Below are 22,674 nucleotides of genomic sequence, written 5' to 3' on the forward strand. Positions count from 1 at the left end.
TTGTCAGGAGGTCGCAAAAGGGGATCCCGGGACACTGCAACAGTCATAAATGTGAACCAATTGCCAAAGATCCGAATTTTGATCACGTGACTGGATATGATGCAGCAGTTGTAAGTGTGAAAAACTGTCCCAAGATGCTTTTTTCCCCCAGTGCTGTTGTGACTTTGAATGATCACTAAACAAATGGTTGTTAAGTCGAGGACTACTTGTATTTTTTTATTTATTAATATTGATCGATTATTATTTTTTTCCCATCTAATTTGAGTGTTTTAAACCTTAGCGGCTTTAAGACAGGTGGACTTCAACTCCCAGAATTCCCCAGCCAGCCATGTTGACTTAATCCAACAGTTTGGCCCCGGTTTAAAACAGCGGTCACCAATTGGTGGTCCGTGATCAAATTTTGATGGTTTGGAGAAAAATTACTTGCATTTTCTATATTGCACTAAATCAGGAGTCCTCAAACTACGGCCCCTGGGATGGATGGGTGCAATGAACGCTCATGTTGCTGCAGAGAGTCTCCCCCTTTGGGGTCTTCTTGTCAGCCTCCTAGTGTGGGCTTTTGGGCGAAGGCTGGAGGGAAGCACCGCTGGTGGCAAAGAGCCGGAGGGCCTCATTCCAGTGGGACTGAATCATGGCCTGGAACTGGCTGCCCATCTCAGCCCAGTGAGGCCTCCAAGTGCCGGTACCTGGCCTTGCACTCCCACAGGTCTTTCCTCTGCTTGGAAAGTCTATGCTGATAGTCCTCAGAGAGCTGCTTCTTCTGAGCCTCCTTCTTGGTCAGATCCAATTTGAGCTGAGCTGTTTTGCCGACTCTTTCTCGTGGTGGCTGCTTAGCTCCAGCAACTTCTTCCTGTTGGGGCCCTAAGGACCTGGGCGGGCAGACGAGTGGTTGATAGGGGGGGGCGATAAAGAGGCCGGCGAGGCGCCCCTCGATGTGAGTGACATCAAGTTGACCACGCCCACCCAGTCACATGACCATCTAGCCATGCCTACCCAGCCAGTCATTAGGCAAATCATATTAGTGGTCCGTGGGATTTAAAATTATGAATTTAGTGATCTCTGAGGTCCGAAAGTTTGTTGACCCCCCCCCCCCCTTTTGCAAGGTTCTTTCCTGTCTTCATTGCGGGGGGGGGGGGGAACCATAGAGCTTTTATCTAGAACAGTCTCCAAGTGGAATTCCTTTTTAGGATGCCTTTTCATTGTTTGGTTGTGGTCCCTCCCCCCCCTTTCGTCTCTTAAACATTTTCTTGTTTTGCAGATGTGAAGCCTTCTAACATCTTGGTGAATTCCCGAGGCGAGATTAAGCTGTGTGATTTTGGAGTCAGCGGGCAGCTCATCGACTCCATGGCCAATTCCTTTGTGGGCACCCGATCCTACATGTCTGTAGGTCCTCTTCCTTCCTTACATGCTATTTTTTTTTAAAACGGAGTTAGGACACATAAAGTTTGTCCTGTAGGGAGGGGTTGCTACTATATGACAGCTGGTGTGGGGATGTTGTAATGAAAATTGCCTAACTTCAACCTCTCTCTCTCTCGTGATGGCTTGTGGCTGTGTTGCAGTTACTTCGCCTTAAACCGCTGTTTTCCCAACCTTGGGAACTTTAAGATAGGAGGATTTCAACTCCCAGAATTCCCCAGCCTGCTGGCTGGGGAATTCTGGGAGTTGAAATCCTCCTATCTTAAAGTTCTCAAGGTTGGGAACATTGCCTTAAATGTTGCCTTCCTTTAAGCTGAATCTGTTTCTTTTGGATCTCAGCTACCTTTGGGTTAGGAATGCCTTCATTTTTCCGGCAGAAACTGTTCCTCTCCAAGCCTTAACCCTGTCCGTTGTAGAGAAAGCTCAAGCATTTGCATCAGACACAACAATTCCATATAAATGGCTAAATTAAAGCAGCAGACAAAACCAGAATTCTTTGCAATTCTGACTTTGTGTGTGCTTGGCTGGCGAGCCATTTGGTTGCTTCCACTGGGCTCCTGTGTCAAATAAGAAGAATTAGACCTGAAGAAGCTTGTTGGATGAAAAGCGAAATGTCTTCAAAGAAAAGAAGAGAGTCCAGTTGCCTTTTAGAAATACCAATCGCACTTAGACTTATATACCACTTCACAGTGCTTTACAGCTCTCTCTAAGCAGTTTACAGAGTCGGCATATTGCCCCTAACAATCTGGGTCCTCATTTTACTGAGCTCGGAAGGATGGAAAGCTGTCGGCCTTGAGCCTGTCAGGATCGAACTGCTGGTAGTGGGCAGAGTCTGCTTGCAATATAGCATTCTAACTGCTGCACCACCATAGCTCTTGAAAGGGGGAGGTAGGTATGTAGGTGGAGGGAGGGAGGGAGAAAGGTAGGTAGGTAGGTAGACAGAGACAGACACAGCAATAGATATTATAGATCAGGGATGTCAAACTCATGTTGTCATGTGACGTATTGGGACTCCCCCCCCCCCCCCTTCGCTAAACTGGGCATGGCCAGTGTGTGATGCATCAGGCCTGCAGGCCGTGAGTTTCAAAAGTTCAAAGTTTAATGAATTTACATGCTGCCCAATCCCGAAGGACTCCGGGCGGCTTAGATAAAAACAATTTTAAAAGAATACTAAAAATTTAAAATAGAGAGACAAAGCAGGTTAAAAAGACACAACATGCACTCAATCTTAGTGGGGCTGGACCTCATTCAAGAGATCAGCAGCCCCAGGCCTGCCGGAATAGCCAGATCTTAGTAGACTTTCGGAAGGCCGAGAGAGTGGGGAGGGTCCGGATCTCTGGGGGTAGATAGTTCCATAGGGCCGGGGCAGCTATAGAGAAGGCCCTCCCCCGAGGAGCCGCCAGACGACATTGTCTAGTCAGCGGCACCCAGAGAAGGCCCATCCTGTGTGATCTTATCGGACGCTGGGAGGTATGTGGCAGAAGACGGTCTCATAGAGTTTGATACCCTGTTGTAGATTGACAGAAAAGAGATAAGAGGCATATATGATAATTAGCAACAGAACTTAGACTTACCTACTGATTCATGGTGCTGTACAGGCCTGTCTGAGCAGTTTACAGATTCCGCCTCTTTCCCCCAACATTCTGGGTCCTCCTTTTACCGACCTCGGAAGGACGGAAGGCTGAATCAACCTTGAGCCGGTCAGGATCAAACTGCTGGCAGCGGGCAGAGTCAACCTGCAATGTTACATTCTAACCACTGCGTCAACCACGATTCCTTTTGGGGAAAAAGAAAAGCCTTGGGACAACCGTTAATCTAGATGATGGAGAATTTCCGTAGACAATAAAAAGAGAAAGCTTCTCCTGTGGCCCTAGTTTGATCTCTCAATAAGCATGAAATACAGAATCTGGCTTCCGATTCTATTGGGTTCAAAGAACGGAACCAAAGTACAAACCTATTACAGTATATACAAAATGAGTGGATCTTTTAGATTCATTTGTTAGCAGGAACGAAATGGGGAGCAAAGGGACAGTCTTTACTGGATCACAAGAAGTTGGAATCTCAATGTTACGTTCAGGTTTTTTTTTATTCATATATTGAATTTCTGTGCCACCCACCTCACTGTTACAGTGACTCTGGGCGGCATGCAGTATGCTAAATAGGTAGAAATGATGATACAAAGCAATTAAAATTAGGCTTAAATAAGAGACTAAAAACCATGAGGACAGATGACACGAGGGTGGGGATCTTCTTTCTAGCCCATCAACCGACCCCAACATAGTGCCCTCCTGTTGGGGCTCCAGACCAGCCAGCAGAGCCGGGGCTTTCCAGGGTCTTCCAGAAAGCCAGGACTGTGAGCCCGACTCCAGCAGAGAGAATATTCCAGAGGGTGGGGGCCACAGTGGAAAAGGCTCTTCCCTTAGGGCCCGTCAGCTGAAATCCTTTGGCAGACAAGATCCAAAGAATGTCTCTTCTGCTGACGTGAGCGGGGTGGGCTGATTCCATTTGGGGTGACACAACTCCCGAGGTACCTTGAACCGGCTGCTATAAAGAGCTTTGAAGATAATAGCCAACATCTTGAATTGGAACCAGAAGCAGACTGGCAGCCAGTTCAACTCACACAACAGAGGTGTTACATGTGACAGCCATGGGGCCCCCAGGACTGTCCCACACCTCTGCGCTCTCTATTCCTGTGCCTAAGTGGACCTGCGTGTTTGTCAAGGGAAGTTGCGTAACAACTAAATTACTAGCTCGGGAGGTATTAAAGCAGATGTGGTATCAAGATAGTGATAATCGGAACGATAATGTTGATTGCAGCCCTTAAAATTTGAGTATGTTGCTATTTGATATAGCAATAGCACTTAGACTTATATACCGCTTCACACTGCTTTACAGCCCTCTCTAAGTGGTTTACAGTGTCAGCCTATTTGCCCCCCAACAATCTGGGTCCTCATTTTACCTACTTCAGAAGGTTGGAAAGCTGAGTCAACCTTCAGCCAGTCAGGACTGAACTGCCAAACTGCTGGAAGCCGGTGATCAGTAGAAGTAGCCTGTAATACTGCATTCTAACCACTGCGCCACCACGGCTCTTAATATGATATAAATTTAATATAAATCTGTCTTTCTGGAAAGTCAGCAACCTATTGGCTGGAGTATTTGCTCCCTTCAGCCAATCTAGGTGATGATAGACGAACAGTTTGAACAATTGATAGATTAAAAAAAACCAGTTTTTTTCAGTCAAAACTTAGGAAGCAGAAGCAAGTCATTTAGGAGCTGATACACCCTATAAATTAAATAATAAATCATAGCGTTAAGTGTCAATAGTTTCAGCTCCCACTCTGTTGTGACAACAAAGGAAGCACAGAAGCAGCCTTTTGCAACTGCAGGTAAAGGAAGGCACCTTATGCTCACTCTTAAGTGCACAACTGTATCTTCCGCCTTTTTATTTATTTGCATATGATCCAGTAAGCAAAAGTTCTGTAGGTGGATTATTATAACTCTTGGCCTGGCTTCTGAAGAGCTCTTCTGGCAATTAACCGAGTCTCTATGCAGACCGGGAAGACCTCTTTCAAATTCAGCCTTAGTGTTCCTGCTGGCTTGCCATAAATTTTTCACCTAGGTGTATACCCGCAGACACCTGGCTGTTGAAGGAGCCACTGGGATTGGCAGGTGTGTTTTTGCAAGATGGGCACTCACTCCACCTCTGTTGCGATTGCTTGCAGCCTGAACGTTTACAAGGCACTCACTATTCCGTTCAGTCGGACATCTGGAGCATGGGCCTCTCCCTGGTGGAGCTGTCAATCGGACGGTATCCCATCCCCCCGCCCGATGGCAAGGAACTGGAAGTGATCTTTGGTCGTCCCATAGTCGATGGGGCCGAAGGGGAACCCCACAGCATCTCTCCGCGGCCCAGGCCCCCAGGACGCCCTGTTAGTGGTAAGAGCTCATTCCTGGGAAGCTGCTGGCAATGGAAATGTTGCCACTTTTTAAAAAAATGTTGGAAGGAAGCATAATCACTTGTAGCGGGATGGGTTAATTATTCTTCCTAGCATTTTCCAAAGAGTGTTGATCCACTGGTTGTGAAAGGAATTGACCAACCAGCTTGACATGGTAGGCTTAGAGAGATTGACTGGCCCAAAGTTACCCAGCTGGCTTTCTTACCTAAAACAGGACTAGAACTCACAGGCTCCTGGTTATTGGCCGAAGGTCACCCAGCTGACTATCATGCCTAAGGCAGGGCTTGAATTCATAAGCTTCTGGTGATTTCCCCAAAGTCAACCAACTGGCTTCCATGCCAAGTGACAGGCATAAAAGATCAGCACCAGCAGAATTAAACTGATTTATTACTACTCATGCCTATGCACATTTCCATAAATACTCATAGCTATTCAGTCATAGAAATTCAGTGCTATTCAGTTTTAAAAATGACCAGTTGCAGGTGGCTCTCAACTTACAATCACAATTGAGGCCAAAATTCCCATTGGTGAGTGAGACAGTTAAGTGAGTTTTGCTCCATTTTATTATCTTTCTTGCCACAGTGTTTAAGTAATCACTACAGTTGTTAAGTTAGTAACACGGTTGTTAAGTGAATCCAGCTTCCCCATTGAGTTTGCTTGTCAGAAGGGTGCAAAAAAGGATCACGTGACACACACACACACACCCCCGGACACTGCAGCCGCCTTAAGTACATGCCAGTTTCCAAGTATTTTGATCATGTGGCCATGGTGATGCTGCAACAGTCATAAAGCATGAAAAACGGTCTCCCGTCACTTTCTCAGTGCCATTGTAACTCCTCAATTTACAACAGTTCATTTATTGACCATTTGAAATTACAACGGCACTGGAAAAAGTGTCTTACAACCACTTTTCACACTTACGACCATCGCGGCATCCCCATGGTCACGTGATTTATATTCAGATGCTGGACAGCTGACTCACATTTATGACAGGTGCAGTGTCCCGGGGTTATGCCATCTGCTTTTGCAACCTTCTGACAAGCAGAGTCAATGGGGAAGCCAGATTCACTTTGCAATCATGTGACTAACTTAACACCTGTGGTGATTCACATAACAAGTTTCTCACTTAACAACATAAATTTTGGGCTCAATTGTGGTCATAAGTTGAGGATTACCTGAACAGATTTTATTGATTCTTTACATGGTTTTTTTAAAACTCTCCTCGGCTGCCCAGTTTGCTTTAAATATGCTTTGAAACGAGACAAGCTGCCAGGGAAATCCTCAGTGAGTTTCTTTTCAAGACGGCTCAGCCATCCTTGATGTGATGTCCTCCAGATACGTTGGACTGCAGCTCAGTTTATGCCTAACTGGCATAAGTCGTGCTGATGGGCAGTGCTAAAGTTGAACATGGCACATACTGAGGCAAATAGGTGGTGGTGGGAGAACGTTGCAGCAAGATGTTGCTTGTCAACATGGTGAAGCTTGGGAGAAAGGATGTGGTTTTAAGCCCCAAAGATCCACAAACTCAAGGAATCCATGGATAAAAATATCCAGTATCCAGAACGGAAAGATGGAGACTTCTCGCTGGCAGTTAGCCAGTTTCACTCATGTTTTCTTCCCATAGATAAAGATGTTCAGGACTGTACAGCTTTTTTTTAATCTAGTGATGAAGGAAGTCGTCTAGAAACCAGGGGATAGTGAGTTCTAGTCCCAACTTAGGCACCAAAGATGGCTGTGTGTCTTTTGGCTAATCACCAGGAGACAGTTCTAGTCCCACCTTAGGCCTGAAAACTGGCTGGGCGTCTTTGGGCCAGTCACCAGGAGATGGTGAACTCTAGTCACCAGGCACAAAAGCTGGCTGGGTGAGTTTGGGCCAGTCACCGGGAGACTCAGTTCTAGTTCCGACTTAGGCACCAAAGTTGGCTGGATGTTTTTGGTCCAATTATCAGGAGAAGTTGAGTTCTACTCCTGGCTTAGGCGTGAAAACCTGCTGGGTATCTTTAGGCCAATCACCAGGAGACTGGGAGTTCTTGTCCTGCCTTAAACGAGAAAGCCAGCTGCATGACTTCTCTCTTTCTCTCTCTCTCTCTCTCTCTCTCTCCCTCCCTCCCTCCCTCCCTCTCCCCCTCCCTCCCTCCCTCTCTCTTGCCCATTTTTTGCTCGTTTTTGCCCTCCCCAACTCGCAGGAGCACTTTGCAAGCCTCCCAAGCCCTCTGCATGTCCATTTTTGCAAAGCGTGTGTGGTTTTGTAGGCCATAAATGCTGTATTCAGTGTATAAGACACACCCAGATTTTCACCCTCTTTTTTGGGGGGAAAAGGTGCATCTTATTCTCCGAAAAATAGGTAACTTTGTTCTTATTATCCTATCTTTTAGGTTAAAGGTCACCAGCCAAGTCATTATTTAAGACTAATAAGGTGGATCAGAGATGGGATGGGCTGTTTCAGGCCAGCCTTCTGCCCTATGTCTCCTTTCACTTATCATATTAACTCCTGGGACTGGGTAGAAGCTGGGACTGACTGCAGGTCGCCCTTGACTTACAACAACTTAGTTTAGTGGCCATTCAAAGTTACAACGGCACTGAAAAATGTGACTCAGGACCGTTTTTCAAAGTTACGACCATTGCAGCATCCTCCCAATCACGGTCACTTAACAACCAGATAACTGACTTATCAACTGGCGGTGATTCACTTCACTACCATGGCAAGAAACGTAACAATGGGGTGAAACTCGCTTAGCGAATGTATCACTTAATGACAAATGCCGGGCTCCGTTGTGGTCCCAAGGTTGAGGACTACCTGTCTCTCAGAAGCCTGTTGCCGCTTCTTTGTGCAGGCATTTTAGGTTCCAAGGCCAACCAGCCAGGCTACCAGTTGGTGTTGGATTCTGCCCTCCTTAAATATTCCCGTGGTTTCTTGAAGACGGGCACGCTTCTTGGCGTGTTCTTTGCCTGCAGTTTTTCATCCCACCTTTGTGTCAAAAATTTTGTGCAGCACATTCAGCTAGCACACAAGCAAATGAATTTCAGCAGGATTCAATTCTATATAAGAAACGTCTTTATTACAGTACCATACAGCAGAAGTCAGTATACAAAATCAGGAACACAGAAGCAATATTCATAGAAGCAAGTCATTACAGAGTAGCCAGATACAGAGGGCATTTACTGTACAGAAGCTGCATGGTTACAGAGGCCAAACCAATTCTTATACACAGTTCAGTAAGTCTAAGCCATGCCCAGATCCAAACTGTCTCTCATGACCCCATATAAATACTATGTTTCAGTTTCCAAACGATCCCCATTGGCTGACCTGTTACTGGGTTTATCCAAACAGCCCCCATTGGCTGACCATGTCTATTCCAACAGTCCCCATTGGCTGACCTGTTACCATGTCTATCCAAACCAATCCCCATTGGCTGACCTGTTGCTATGTCTATTCCAGTCTATGAAAACTCATTCATACTCTGACACTTTGCTCTTTTGAACCTTGCAGGTCATGGGATAGACAGCCGCCCTGCCATGGCCATTTTTGAATTGCTTGACTACATTGTGAATGAGGTGAGTGGCCGGGAGAAGACGTTTTGACTCTCTACTGTGGGCTGGTCGCTATGCTTTCATGCCTTTAAGTTCCTTGAGGCGTGGGATTAAAACAGTCTGGTGGGCGGATTAAACACCTGGTGGAATATCTGGCTTTTCGTGTTTTGGGGCCAGGTGCCCTGGCTGGTCAGCCTGCTCTGCGTTGTGAGCCTTCTCTGCCCTTCTCTGTCAATATCTATTTATTAAATAAAAGCTCCCAAACAGTTTAAGCTTTGTCTGTTATGTTGAATTTTTATGTTTTACCGACAAAGAAATAAAGGGAGACTAATATAGAACTAGTATAGAGACTAGTATATAGATCGACATAGGGACACGATAGCTCAGTGGCTAAGATGCTGAACTTGCCGATCAGAAAGGTCGGCGCTTCGAATCCCTAGCGCCACGTAACAGAGTGAGCTCCCTTTACTTCTCCCAGCTTCTGCCAACTTAGCAGTTCAAAAGCATGTAAAAATGCAGGTAGGAAAATAGGAACCCCCTTTGGTTAGAAGATAACAGCGTTCCATGCGCCTTTGGCATTCAGTCATGCCGGCCACATGACCACGGAGACGTCTTCGGGCAGCGCTGGCTCTTCGGCTTTGAAACAGAGATGAGCACCGCCCCCTAGAATCGGGAACGACTAGCATATATGTGCAAAGGGAACCTTTTAGTATAGATCTATTTCAAGCTATTTTGCTCTCGTCAGCTAACCATACCCTTTCTGGGATTCAAACCCGGGCTGCTTGCATAGTAGGTAGATGAAGAGCCAAGGTGGCGCAGTGGTTAAATGCAGCACTGCAGGCTACTGCTAGATCAGCAGGTCAGCGGTTCAAATCTCACCGGCTCAGGGTTGACTCAGCCTTCCATCCTTCCGAGGTGGGTAAAATGAGGACCCAGATTGTTGGGGGCAATATGCTGACTCTCTGTAAACCGCTTAGAGAGGCCTGAAAGGCCTATGAAGCGGTATATAAGTCTACTGCTATTGCTATGTATTAACCTCTAAGCCACAGGCTCTCCTTTCTTTGTCGGCTATACCAGGGGAAAGATTTAAGTGTTTTTTGTCAGGGCAAACCTGATCTACCCAGTTATGGGATGGAGCATACTGCTTCGGGAGCAGTATGGCTTAACAGATTAATACATCTACCTAATATGCAAGTAGCCCGGGGTTGAATTTCAGAAAGAATATGGCTAGCTGGTGAGAGCTAAATAGCTTGAAATAGATCTATACTAGTCTTCCTTTATTTCTTTGTCGGTAAAACATAACAATTCAACACAAAAACCATTTCTCGCAAAAGCGACTGCCCGCGAAGGTGCCTGGATTGGGGCTGAAAGGCGAAAACAGAAGCAGCATGCTCCGCCCCATAGTTGTAGACCAGGTTGCCCTGACAAAAGTAGACAAAATCCACTTCGTCTGTTATACCACTTCATGGAATCCACATGTTTGAAGCCTCTAAGCCTGAGGTCCCCAAACCCTTGGCTGTAGCCCATTACTCGGCCCCAGCCTGTTTGGAACCGAGCCCCACAACCAGCGGGCGAGCACGTACGCATGTGCAGCTCTATTTCCATGAGCAGCGAGCGCTCGCGAACGCAGCTCCATTTACTCAAGCAGCAGGTGCTTGCGGGCGAGGCTCCATTTGTGTGAGTGGCGTGCACACTCCTTGTGTAGATGGAGTTGCACACACAAGCGTGGGCACCTGCCACTTGCATGGAGCCATCCCCTCTCCTCCAGCTGGAAAGGCTGGGAACAACTGGTCTAATCTGCCCTCTCCCAGAGTGTCGTTCACGTCTGATTGCGTTTCAAAATAAGGCGCTGCCAGTAAAATGGGAACAGCGCAATCCCATGCGTGTATGTTTCCAGTCTCTCTAAAAATACAAAGAAAGGAAAGAAAGAATGAATTAAGGTGGGCTGGGCCTTTCTTGTCTACGTTTTTGCCTTTCAAAATGAAAGGAGGAAGAAAACCAGGAAATTTCTCTTGGTATGGACCAACGAGAGATAAAAAGGGAGGGTCACAGAGATGAAGGCTTCTGTTTGGGCTTTGCGGAGGAAAAAAACAAAGAGACAAGGAAGAGAGTGCAGATGGAAATAAAATACATTGGAAGAAAGAAAGCAACATGACTTTGAGTCCCTGGAAACTCTGTGGCTCCCTCGGGACTATTTCCGTTCTGGGCAGAGAGCAAGAATGGCCCACCCACCCCTGATCCCATTCTGTGGAGAGGCCACTTTGGGGGAGAGGACTTTGCTACTAGGTTATTACTATGCCAAGTTCTTTGGGGTCTTGAACGGTGAACTAATGAGGAGCGTTGTCAGATTCGGGAGAGCAAGGGGACTTCAGAGCCTAGGCCCCGAATCATGCTGAGTGTTCTCCATCCCTATCATTTCTTCTCGACCAGTGGGGATTAGGTGATTTATCCAAATAGAAGAGGCTATTTGTAGCTTAGGGTTGATCTGTAAGGGTCCTTGGTGCTCTCTGAGCTTGGTTCTTTTCTTGCAGACGTTTCATAACCCAACTAGGTAACATCATCAGTTTTCATCCCTCCCAAGACTTGAGGATATTAGAATATGCTAAGGATCCGTTTATTTGGATTGCATCCTTGTACATAAATGTGTTCAAATTTCTCCAAACATACAGGAAGACTTCAGCTTATGACCATAATGGAGCCTGTTTGTTACAGTCCTGAGTCATGGTGATCTTAAAGGGTTTACCCCCTGTGATTGACTGGAATCGATGACCTTTTTTGCATGGTCGTTAAACAAATGCCACTATCATTAAGTCAACCCATTGTTTAGCAATATAGCAGTAGACTATATTCATTGACTGAAGGCTGTTTCCTAAACTGTTCTCCAGAACCCCCTCAGCCTAAATTTTTTTTCCTGTGTATTTCAGCCACCTCCAAAACTGCCGACTGGGGTTTTCACCCAAGAATTCCAGGAGTTTGTAAATAAATGGTAAGACGTCTCAAGCTTATCGGTGGGAAATATAAAACCTTGGGATTAGGAGCCCAGGAGTCTGTGTGAATGTATCTCTTGGAAACATGCAGGCTCAGGATGAGGGATTCTCTCTTCTGGGTGCCAGGCCTGCAAATGGGGATCTTAAGCATCACTGTTCGGTTTGGTGGCATCAGTGCCTCAGATAGAAAGTCCATACAGTGAGTGGTGAGGACAATGGAGAAGATCATAGGAAGCTCATTTCCCATTATTCAGGATGCTGCTTATAAACACTATGTGCTTAGAGCTCGAAGCCTTGTTAGAGACCCCACACACCCACTTCACGGTCTGTTTCTCTTGGCTCCCCTCTGGGAGGAGGTTCCGAAGTTAGTCTGAGTCCAAGTTCCAGGGCTCCTTGGTAGCGACAGATTATTTTCATCAGAAGATTAGAAAAGGTAACTTCTGAATGCCCTTCAGCAAAGCTGTCGGTTCCTCTCTTTCCATCGGGATGAGGCTTCCCTGTACTCGACTTAAAACCACACAATGGAGCCCCACATTTTTGTTGCTAAGTGAGACATCTGTTAAGTGAATTTTGCTCCACTTCATGACCTTCCTTGCCACGGTTGTTAAATGAATCGCTGCCGTTGTTAAGTTAGTGACACGGCGGTTAAGTGAATCTGGCTTCCCCATTGAGTTTGCTTGTCAGAAGGGCGCAAAAGGGGATCATGTGACTCCCCGGGGACACTGCAGCCATCATAAATACGAGCCAGGTGCCAAGCGTCCGAATTTTGATCACATGACCACGGGGATGCTGCAATGGTCGTAAGTGTGAAAAATGGTTGTAAGTCACTTCTCTCAGTCCGTTGTAACTTCAAATGAACATTGAATTAGAGAATTGCAGTTTTGTTGTAAGTCGAAGACTACCTATATAACTTTAGGGAGTCACATACAGGTAGTCCTCGAATTACAACCACAATTGAGCCCAGCATCCAGGTTGCCAAATGAGAAATTTGTTAAGTGAGTTTTGCCTCATTTTGTGACTTTTCTTGCCATGTTTGTTAAGGGAATCCCTGCAGTTGTTAAATTAAGTAACACACTTGCGAAGTGAATCTGGCTTCCCCATTGATTTTGCTTGTCAGAAGTGTGAAAAAAAAACACCGTCAGTCCCTTTTTTCAGTGCCGTCATGACTCTGAATGGTTGCTAAAGGAAGTAAGTCGAGGTACCAGCTGTGATCTTGGTATGACCTTGTTTATGTACTGAATATTTTATTTCATTTTCATTTTCATTTTATACAATCACTTATATACTGTGCATAAAAAAAAGAAAAAAGGTATGACCTTGTTTATGACGGAGCCATGTGGATGGATGTAGATCAGGACAGCTGAGGAGAGCTTTGTGCATCTGGCATCCCCCAAACAATGGGGCTAGTCTCCCCCCCCCCCCCCCCCCAAAAAAAAAGGAATATACACGTGGGCATTTTGCAGTGATCATAATTGACCAACCTTCTTTTTATTTTCCCCCCCACAGCTTAATTAAAAACCCTGCTGAACGAGCAGATCTAAAGATGCTGATGGTAAGAATTGTCGAGTTGTGTGCTCCAAAACCAAATTTCCTTCACTAAGGAGATCCAAATCCTTGCTCCGTTCTCCAGGCAAATTGGTCCCTCTCCATCTCTCTCGCTGTTAACTCTCCTCAGAGTGTGAATGTGTATGTTCCATTGGTGTGCAGCCCCTTCCTCCTTTTGGGGTACGGTACCAAGGGCGAAAATCCTGAGAATCGCAAAACGATTGTACAGATCAGTGGTCACCAACAGTGAGAAAATTTGGTGGTCTGCAGGAAAATTATTTGCATTTTTTTTTACATTGCACTAAATACTATTTATCTTTTTTTAAAAAAAATCATATTAGTGGTCCGCGGGATTTAAAATTATGAATTTACTGGTCCCTGAGGTCCGAAAGGTTTTTGACCCCTAGTGTAGATTGTCCAGGAAAAAGCCTTGAATTGGGTGGAATATACTTTTCTTCCAGACACTATTTACGGCAGATAGGAGGTTGTCTCAAACTGAGGAGCTACAGGGTCTTCCCACACCCTCTGTGGACGAGATCCTCCCACACCCCCAGTAGCCGGAGTCCTCGCACATCCTTTTTCATTTAATGAAAAGAAAGACTAGGGGAGACATGATAGTAGTGTTTTAATATCTCGGGGATTGCCACAAAGAAGAGGCTATTCTCCAAAGCACCTTGAGGGCAGGACAAGAAGCAATGGGTGGAAACTAATCAAGGAGAGAAGCAACTTAGAACTAAAGAGAAATTTCCTGACAGTGAGAACAATTAATCAGTGGAACAATTTGTCTCCAGAAGTTGTGAATGCCCCAACACTGGAGGTTTTTAAGAAGATGCTGGATAGCCATTTGCCTGGAACAGTATGGGGTTTCCTGCCTAAGCTGGGGGTTGGACTAGAAGACCTCCAAGGTCCCTTCCAACTTTGTTATTCTGTTATTCCCAGTGGCCGGGATGTTCCCATACCACCAATGGTAGGGCCTTCCCACACCCACAGTGGCCAAGGTCCTCTCACACAACCTGTGGCTGGGCCCTCCACACCATCAGTGGTCAGGGTCTTCTCCCCCCGTAAACCAGGATCCTCCCATGCCACCAGTTAACTGTGCCAGATTTACATCATCCATTCATTCATAGCCATTTGCGTTGATGGCTCCCAGTCTCTTTTGACTGAGCACAACATTTTTCTTCCTTTCCGTTAGTTAGTTAGTTAGTTAGTTAGTTAGTTAGTTAGTTAGTTAGTTAGTTAGTTAGTTCTAAAAATGAATCTAAAATGATTTTCCCTTTGCTGTTTGTTTCAATTGGCTGACAAAAACGGGCCAGCTCCGTGCAATTTTTAAAATTATCCCAAGCTGTCAGAACTCAGAAATGTACTTCTTTCTGAATTACCCCTTGCCCAAAACACAAATCCTTAAAAAGATTTCAGAAAGAAGGAAAAATCCATTGGGAAACAGGGAATGAGTTTCTGAATTCATGTTTCTCCTCCCCGGCAATTTTAAGTTGTGTGGACTTCAACTCCCAGAGTTGTGTGGACTTCAACTCCCATTTTAAGATGTCTGGACTTCTGGCTGAGGAATTCTGGGAATTGAAGTCCACATATCTTAAAGCAGCCAAGACTGAAAAAACACGGCTTTTTATAGAAACAGAAAGTGGGCTCCACATAGAACTTGTCTGTCGGCTTATCTCCAGACAGGAGAATCGTATCCAGCTCTGTGCTGGTGAGATAATCCCCCAGTTTTTTCTCCACTTGCATTTCTTACTTTGAATATGGTCCGGAGAGCCTCAAGTCATGAATAAGCACATGTGACCCAAATGTGATGTGAAACAGCAGGGTGGGTTTGACTTCCTTCTAAAGCCATGTGTGCCTTGAAGGAGGGGTCCGCTATCTACAAGGAACAGAAATTCGACAGAGGCCTTCAAAACGGGGCTTTCCGCTCCCAGCCAACCCCTCCGTCCACAAACTATCAAATGAGAACTGAATTAATGACAGGGGGAAAATACCCAGGCAAGTCCCAGACCACCAATTGAGCCCAAATTTTCTGCTGTTAAGCGAGACCTTTGTTAAGCGAGTTTGACTCCTTTTGTGTGACCTTTCTTGCCATCATTAAGCGAATTGCTGCCCTGGATTAATTAGTCACCCAGTTAAGTGAATCTGGGTTCCACCATTGACTTTTGCTTCTCAGAAAGTTGCAAAAGGGGATCACGTGACCTTGGGAAGCGTCAACAGTCATACGTTTCAACCGGTTTTATTTAATTTATAGTGAATTCCTCTCCAGCAAAGTCCTGGCCCACAGTCTTTCAAGACAGTTCACAATTACCGGCCGCAATACTTGGCAAGAATGCAGGAATGAACTAATTGTCTTCTGCAAACTCCACTCCCCATTCGCTCCTCTTTTATTTCCTCTGGGAGGGGCCATTCACTGTCCACCTGTGGCCTTACTCCCAAGTCGACCCCTGTTCTTTAGCCACTCTGCGCATGCGCATACTGGAACAGGCTCCAGCTGTTCTTCTGCCTCACAGATGTCTGACTCCAAAGGCAGCTGATAGCTGGCATACGGCCCTGGCCCCCTCTCTGCCTCCCACACAGAGCCCTCATCAGAGCTTTTCCCAGACTCCAGGACTGGCTCATCTTCCTCCCCAACCTCCTCACTGTCCGAATCTACTGCCAGCTCCACTGGGGGGGCCACAACACTGCTTAGGCAGGAAACCCTACACCACTTCACACAAATGGTTATCCAACATCTTCTTAAAAACTTCTGGAGGCAAGTCGTTCCACTGATTAATTGTTTTAACTTTTAGGAAGTTTCTCCTCAGTTCTAGGTTGCTTCTCTCCTTGATTAGTTTCCACCCATTGCTTCTTGTTCTACCCTCAGGTGCCTTGGAGAATAGTTTGACTCCCTCTTCTTTGTGGCAACCCCTGAGATATTGGAAGACTGCTGTCATGTCTCCCCTAGTCCTTCTTTTCATTCAACCAGACATACCCAGTTCCTGTAACCGTTCTTCATATGTTTTATCCTCCAGTCCCTAATCCTCTTTGTTGCTCTTCTCTGCACTTATTAAATGAGTGATTGCTGTTTTTACAACCTTTCTTGCACATGCCTACGGAGATTATCTATCACACAGTTCACAGTTGTCGCAAAGGTGCTCTTTCCAAAAGAGCAATTGGCCTTTTTTGTGTTTGTTACTTTGAAAAAGTTTCACTTCTCATCCAAGAAGCTTTTTTCTTCTTAAGTACGGAAGAAACTTCTTGGATGAGAAGCTAAACGTTTTCAGAAGGAGGGAAAGACACCCAAGAAACTCCAGTTGTCTATTGGGAAGAAAGCACCTTTGGGACTCCCCCCGCCCCCTCCCTGGTTAAGAAAACCAGTGTTGTTGTTAAGTGAATTGCACGGTCGTTAAAGCGAATCCAAGTGTCCCATTGTCGGGAGCCAGCTGGGAAGGTCACAGACGGCTGTCAGCCAATCCTGGGAGGCTGCACCTGCCGTAAAAGACACCAGTTTGCCAAGGCTCTGGATTTTGTTGATGTGCTGTGACGGTCATAAGTGCAAGGACTGGCCGTCCGTTGCTTTTTTTGTAACTTCAGACGGTCAGTTGTAAATTGAGGTTAACTTGTACTGCGACAGACGTTCTGCGTGTCCTTTTTCAAAATTCCCACACCCGTGGGACTCCAAGCGTGGCTCCTTTAAGCTTTGTGGATTTCAACTCCCAGAATTCCCCAGCAGGCTCTGCTAGCTCTGGAATTCTGGGAGTTGAAGTCCAAAAATCTTAAAGGGCCACACGCTTAGATACCTCCGTCCCACACCTTTCGCAAAAAAGCTCGGACAGGGAAATTCGACCCCGGTAGCTTCCCTTTGACCCCTGACCCTTGTTTTCCCCACCCTCGCGAAGCTACCATTTCCTGTCCGTACTTCCGACAATGACGTCTATGGTTATAACCCCTTCTTTTTTCTCTCTCCCCCCCCCCCTTTTCTCCTCCCGTTTGCTTTCCAGAATCACACCTTCATCAAGTGCGCCGAGGTGGAAGTGGTGGATTTTGCCGGCTGGCTATGCAAGACGCTGCGGTTGAAGCAGCCCAGCACCCCCACCCGCACGGCCATGTGACCGCCATGCCAGCTGCCTTGTTCTTCCTCCTCCCTCCCTCCCTCCCCCCCTCCCTCGTGCACCTGCTTGTCTGCTGCTGTTCGCTGCCCTCCCGGTAGAAGGAAGAAGCCCCCTGGCCTCGCCTCCCTCGATCTTTGCACCCGGAACAAACCAGGCAGGAGGGTTGTCAGGAAAGAGATTATCTCTCTCTTTCTTTTTCTCTCTCTCGTGGCCCCGAGAGCAGAAAGGAACTTCTTCCTCCTGTTCCCCTTCTGGGGTTTGGTTTCTCTTCCTGCAGTGGGAGAATCCCTCGCTCTCTGCAAGCTCTCGGCTTTGCGTGGGTAGGGCTGGCCGAGACGGGCCCGGCTGCTCTTTGGTTTGTGGAGGAGAGGAGGAAAGAGTTTCCAGGATAGGCTGGCTGCATCTCTCTCTTTATTTTCCTTCCTCTTTTCCTCTCCTTTCATCTCTTATCTCTTTTTGTCTCTCTTCCTTTCTCTTTTCCTCTTTCTTTTTTCTCTTCTCACTTTCTTTTTGGACAGCCATATATCCAAAATGGTGCAGGGCCGTGATGGCGAGCCTATGGCCAGAGGTGGCACGCAGAGCCCTCTCTGTGGGCAGGGATGCCGTCGCCAGCTGCTCTTCTGGTTTCTGGCGCTCACATGCGCACCGGCAAGCTGGTCTTCACGGGTGCCTGAAAACAGCCCCCAAAACAGGCATTTTTCGGACCATTTTCAGGAGGTTTGAAAAAGGCCCCCAAAATGCCCAAACCACAGGCATGGGCGGGCTGGCCGGCCAGCTGGTTTTGGGGTTTCCAGTGCTCAGGCGCGCTCACATGCACAGACGTTCCAGTTTGGCCACTCGGTGCCAAAAAGGTTCACCATCACTGGTATAAGGTTTCCTGTTGGAGCAGAAGGTTTGACTAAGACTTCCAAGTACCCTTGTTACTTTGTCTTTCTTTCTCTTTCTTTCTTTTTCTTTCTTTCTTTCTTTCTTTCTTTTTTTCTTTCTTTCTAATCTATCCATCTCTCTCGCTCTGTGTCCCTTTCTTCTCTCTCTCTCCCTTCTCTCTCTCTCTCTCCCTTTCTGTCTCTTTCTCTGCATCTTTCTGTCTCCCTCCCCCTCCCTCCCTTTTCCACTCTCCTTTTCTGTGGGTGAATCCAAAGGTGGGCATTTGCTGATGGGCATAGATCTCACTGCCTGGGGCAGCCGGGGCAAAGCGGGCGGTTCAGCCAATCAGATGGCTTCGTGGTTGCCTCTTGGGGCCCAGGGACGGGAAGGCCCCTGGCCTGTGGACTTCCTGGAAGCCGTTTGGGAGCAGATAGCAAAAAGAAACGGCCCGGTTCAGGAAACACGGCTCCCCTGGCCAAGCTCTCAACTCCCTCCTGTGACCATCCTTTCTTTTTGCCTGCCTGCCTGCCTTTGGTTTTGTCCTGGGACCTTCCTTTGAAGGGGAGTGGGCAGGAACTGGGGTCTGGGGGCGAAGAGGCGGGCAGGAGGGGTCCTGGCTTTGCCTTCAGACTTGGCACCCTTGAAAAGACCTTCTCTGTCCAAGGCTTCAGTGACACGATGAGCCTGAAGCCATTACAGAGTGCCGAATTTTGGGAGACGGGGTGGGAGGGGTGCGCCCTCGGAGGACAGCTTGAGGTTGCAGTGGGCAGAAAAGCTATCGGTTCGTGGTTCTGCGACAGTTGTAAGTGCGAGGACCAGTTGTCCGTCCCTTCCCCCTCCCCGCCCCCCCAAGGTCGTGAATGCCAGGAGCGCCTCTGGCCTTGGCCGTCTCTTCTCCCTTCCTCTGTTTTGCTGCTTGGATACAACCAGGCTGCCCGAGGGTGGCATCGCTCCGGTTTCCCCCTCAAGGCTTGCCCGGCTTCTTCTGTTTTCCTTTCTTTGGGCTCTGCTGCTTCTGCACCGCTGCTGTCCCAGGAGGCTGCGGTGTCATCAGAGCGGTTGGGCTGCACACCTGGGGCTCTTCTGGGTGGGGCTGCGGCGCTCGGCCTCCCTGGCTCTGAGGAAAGGCAGACACAGGAGGAGGAGGGGAAGGACTAAAAGTTTCATTGGCTGGGCCAGGATGCCCCCCCCTCTGTTTTCAGCCCCCTTGCCTCCATCCCCTTCCTTCCTTCCTTCCTCTCCCTCCTTACCATCCAACCATCCATTCCATTTATCTTTTTCTTTCCCCCTCCTTCCATTTCCTTCCTCCTTCCCTCTCCTCTGTTTATCCTCATTGTCTTTCCATCTTCCTCCCTACTTCCTTTTTCCTTCCTTCCCTCCCTCCCTCTTTCCCATCCATCCTATTTATCTTTTTCTTTCTCCCTCCTTCCATTTACTTCCTCCCTCCCATCCATTAATCCCTGTCTTTCCATCTTCCTCCTCCCATTTTCTTTCCCTCCCTTTTTCCTTCCTTCCCTCCTTTCCTTTTGTCCATTCCCTACCTGTTTGTCTGTCTGTCTGAATTAACAGAATAATAGAGTTGGAAGGGACTTTGGAGGTCTTCTAGACGAACTCCTATCCAAAACATCGTCCTTCCTCCTCTCTCTACCATCCAACCATCCATCCTGTTTATTTTTTTTCTTTCTCTCCTTCCATTTACTTCCTCTCCCTCTCATCTGTTTATCCTTGCTGTCTTTCCATCTTCCTCCCTACTCCCATTTTCCTTTTTTTCTTTCCTTCCTCCCATCCATTCTATTTATCTTTTTCTTTCTCCCTCCTTCCACTTACTTCCTCTCCCTCCTTCCCATCCTTCCTGTCTTTCCATCTTCCTACCATTTTCTTTCTTTCCTTTCTTTCTGTTTATCCCTTTCTTTCCATTTCCTTTCTTCCTCCCTTCTCATCCCTTTATTTCTCTCTCTCTCTCTCCTCCCCCTTTCTTTTCTTTTTTTCCTTTTCCTTTCTCGCTTCCCCTTCTTAAAATGTTCATGTGGGCTAAAGGCATGCTTTGATTGCCAGCAAGGTTCCCAAAAAACAGTTAACAGTCCTGCAGGACCAAGAAGAAGGTGATGTTTTTTACTGGGGGAGAACAATAAATACCCCCATCAGCTGTTGCCTCCTTTAAGGGTTGCAGCCTTTTCCCTCGCCCCTCCCTCCGTGGCCCCTTGGAAGTGGATCTCCTCGATCCATCGATCGCTCGACCTCCATTTGGGAGGAGATCTGAGCAAGGGCCTCAGCCAGACAAGAGCCGTCCCCTGTGGCCTATTGATCTGCTGGCTGGCTAGCTAACCAGGAGGCCCTGATGCTTGCAAAGGGTTTGCACCTCGAATACTCGCGCCCGCTGCTTGCCGAAGCCACCTCATCTCAGTTGCATGTACAGCAACCTCACCCAACTTCCATCTACTGCCATCCTAAAGTGGCAGCCCCAAGCCCAGAGGTGCCAGAGTAAAATTTCCAAGCCCTCTTGGAGCAAAGGAAGCCAAAAATGAAAGCGGTATAACTAGTGGCTATGTCCAGTCAGATGTCATTCGGCTGTCCGTACTTTTCCGGCATGGCTCCTACAGACTCCCACCCAAGTCTTACGGAAGACCACCGAATATTCAAGCTTTTTCTTTTGCCAAATTTGTAGCAAAATGGACGTGTTCTCTTCCCGCAGGTCTTTCCATTTGGTCCCCATGAATACGGCTGGCATCCCCATGAAGTGTAGCTAGATCCCATAACTGTAGTTTACTCCCTTCCAATCATACTACTCGTAGGATTGGAAGGGACCCCGAAGGTCTTCTAGTCCAACCCCCTGCTCAAGGCAGGAGATGCTATAGCAGGGGTCTCCAACCTTGGCAACTTTTAACACTTGTGGACTTCAGCCAGCTGGCTGAGGAATTCTGGGAGTTGAAGTCCACAAGTGTTAAGAGTTGCCAAGGTTGGAGACCCCTGCCCTACACCATCCTGGTCAAATGGTGGTCCAGGCTTTTTTTTGTCAAACCTCCAGTGATGGAGCACGTACAACTCCGGGAAGTCAAATTTGTAGGGTCTTCTTGTGTTAGCCCCTTTGTCCAAGCTACGTCTTTTTTCTTTCTCTTTTTCTCTTTTAATGACCCTGTAATCCCTTGCATTGGGGTCGAGTCGGGGGCAACTGAATGGAGCTGAGCATTTACTGGCCGGATACCATCCCTGTCACCAGTGTGGAGTTCGCAGCAGATCATTTCTCATTGTCTTGCTCTCAGGAAATTTCAAGGCGAGGAGGGAATTTTAATTGGTTGTCGCTCGGGTTGCAGCTTTTTCCGATGAGAGTCTGCGGCATTCTGTTTTTTTGGGGTAGAGGGAGAGGACTTTTCAGGGATGTCTTCTGATGGAGAAGAAATGCTCGACCGCCGCTTCTCTTCCTCCTCCTCCTCCTCTGAATTTCTCCCCGGTTCTACTACAACTCTGAACTTCCCTGTCCAGGAAAGCCATTGGTCTCTTTTTCTCTTGTCTCTTTTTCTCCTCCCTTTCACCTGATTTCCTTTGAGGGACGAAGACACGAGGAGCAGGCAGTGGCCTGGGGTAGCTGGGCCGCTGGTTGAGTTTCAGATATTGCAAGTAAAAAATAATGATTGTATTGTTTTTAAAAGGGACATGGTGGCTCAGTGGCTAAGACGCTGAGCTCGTCGATCAGAAAGGTCGGCAGTTTGGCGGTTCGAATCCCTACTGTCGCGTAACGGAGTGAGCTCCCATTACCTGTCCCATCTTCTGCCAACCTAGCAGTTCGAAAGCACGTAAGAATGCAAGTAGAAAAAATAGGGACCACTTTTAGTGGGAAGGTGACAGCGTTCCATGCGTCTTTGGTGTTTAGTCATGCCGGCCACATGACCACGGAGACGTCTTTGGATAGCGCTGGCTCTTCGGCTTTGAAACGGAGATGAGCACCACCCCCTAGAGTCGGGAACGACTAGCACATATGTATGAGGAGAATCCTTACTTTATTGGTTTTTTTTTTTAATGGCCATAGCTCTTTAAGTCAGTCAATTGAAGGCCTTCATTTTAAAGCTGGAGTTGCTCTATTGCTAGAGCCTGCAGACATAGCCACTTTAAGCTGGCTGGGGAATTCTGGGTGTTGAAGTCCACAAATCTTAAAAAGTGGCCAAATTTGCAATCTCCGGCTGTATTTGAATGCTACAAAGGCTGCCATCCTGGTCTGTGCAGCTAAGAGTGGGTGGAAGCCTGGAGGTTGCGTGCACCATTGTGGAGGCTTTCATTCCTCCCCTT

The 22,674-nt window shown here is 47.2% G+C and overlaps 1 protein-coding gene across 1 annotated transcript in view; it reads left to right on the plus strand.

The window, feature by feature from the left end:
* The window catches only part of MAP2K2 (mitogen-activated protein kinase kinase 2), a 44,118-nt gene extending 25,647 nt beyond the window's left edge, over nt 1–18,471 (plus strand). The window contains exons 6-11 of the mRNA XM_014074129.2: nt 1,259–1,383; nt 5,139–5,352; nt 8,863–8,927; nt 11,828–11,889; nt 13,397–13,442; nt 17,416–18,471. Coding sequence (XP_013929604.1) covers nt 1,259–1,383; nt 5,139–5,352; nt 8,863–8,927; nt 11,828–11,889; nt 13,397–13,442; nt 17,416–17,526 — 623 coding nt within the window. The 3' untranslated portion in view covers nt 17,527–18,471. The remainder of the gene's footprint in view (nt 1–1,258; nt 1,384–5,138; nt 5,353–8,862; nt 8,928–11,827; nt 11,890–13,396; nt 13,443–17,415) is intronic.
* The last annotated feature ends 4,203 nt before the right edge of the window (nt 18,472–22,674 follow it).

The sequence above is a fragment of the Thamnophis sirtalis genome, unplaced genomic scaffold (genome assembly GCF_051295495.1).
Source record: "Thamnophis sirtalis isolate CommonGarterSnake01/CBP01778 unplaced genomic scaffold, rThaSir2_p1.2 scaffold_1, whole genome shotgun sequence".
In the NCBI taxonomy this organism is placed as follows: Eukaryota; Metazoa; Chordata; class Lepidosauria; order Squamata; family Natricidae; genus Thamnophis; species Thamnophis sirtalis.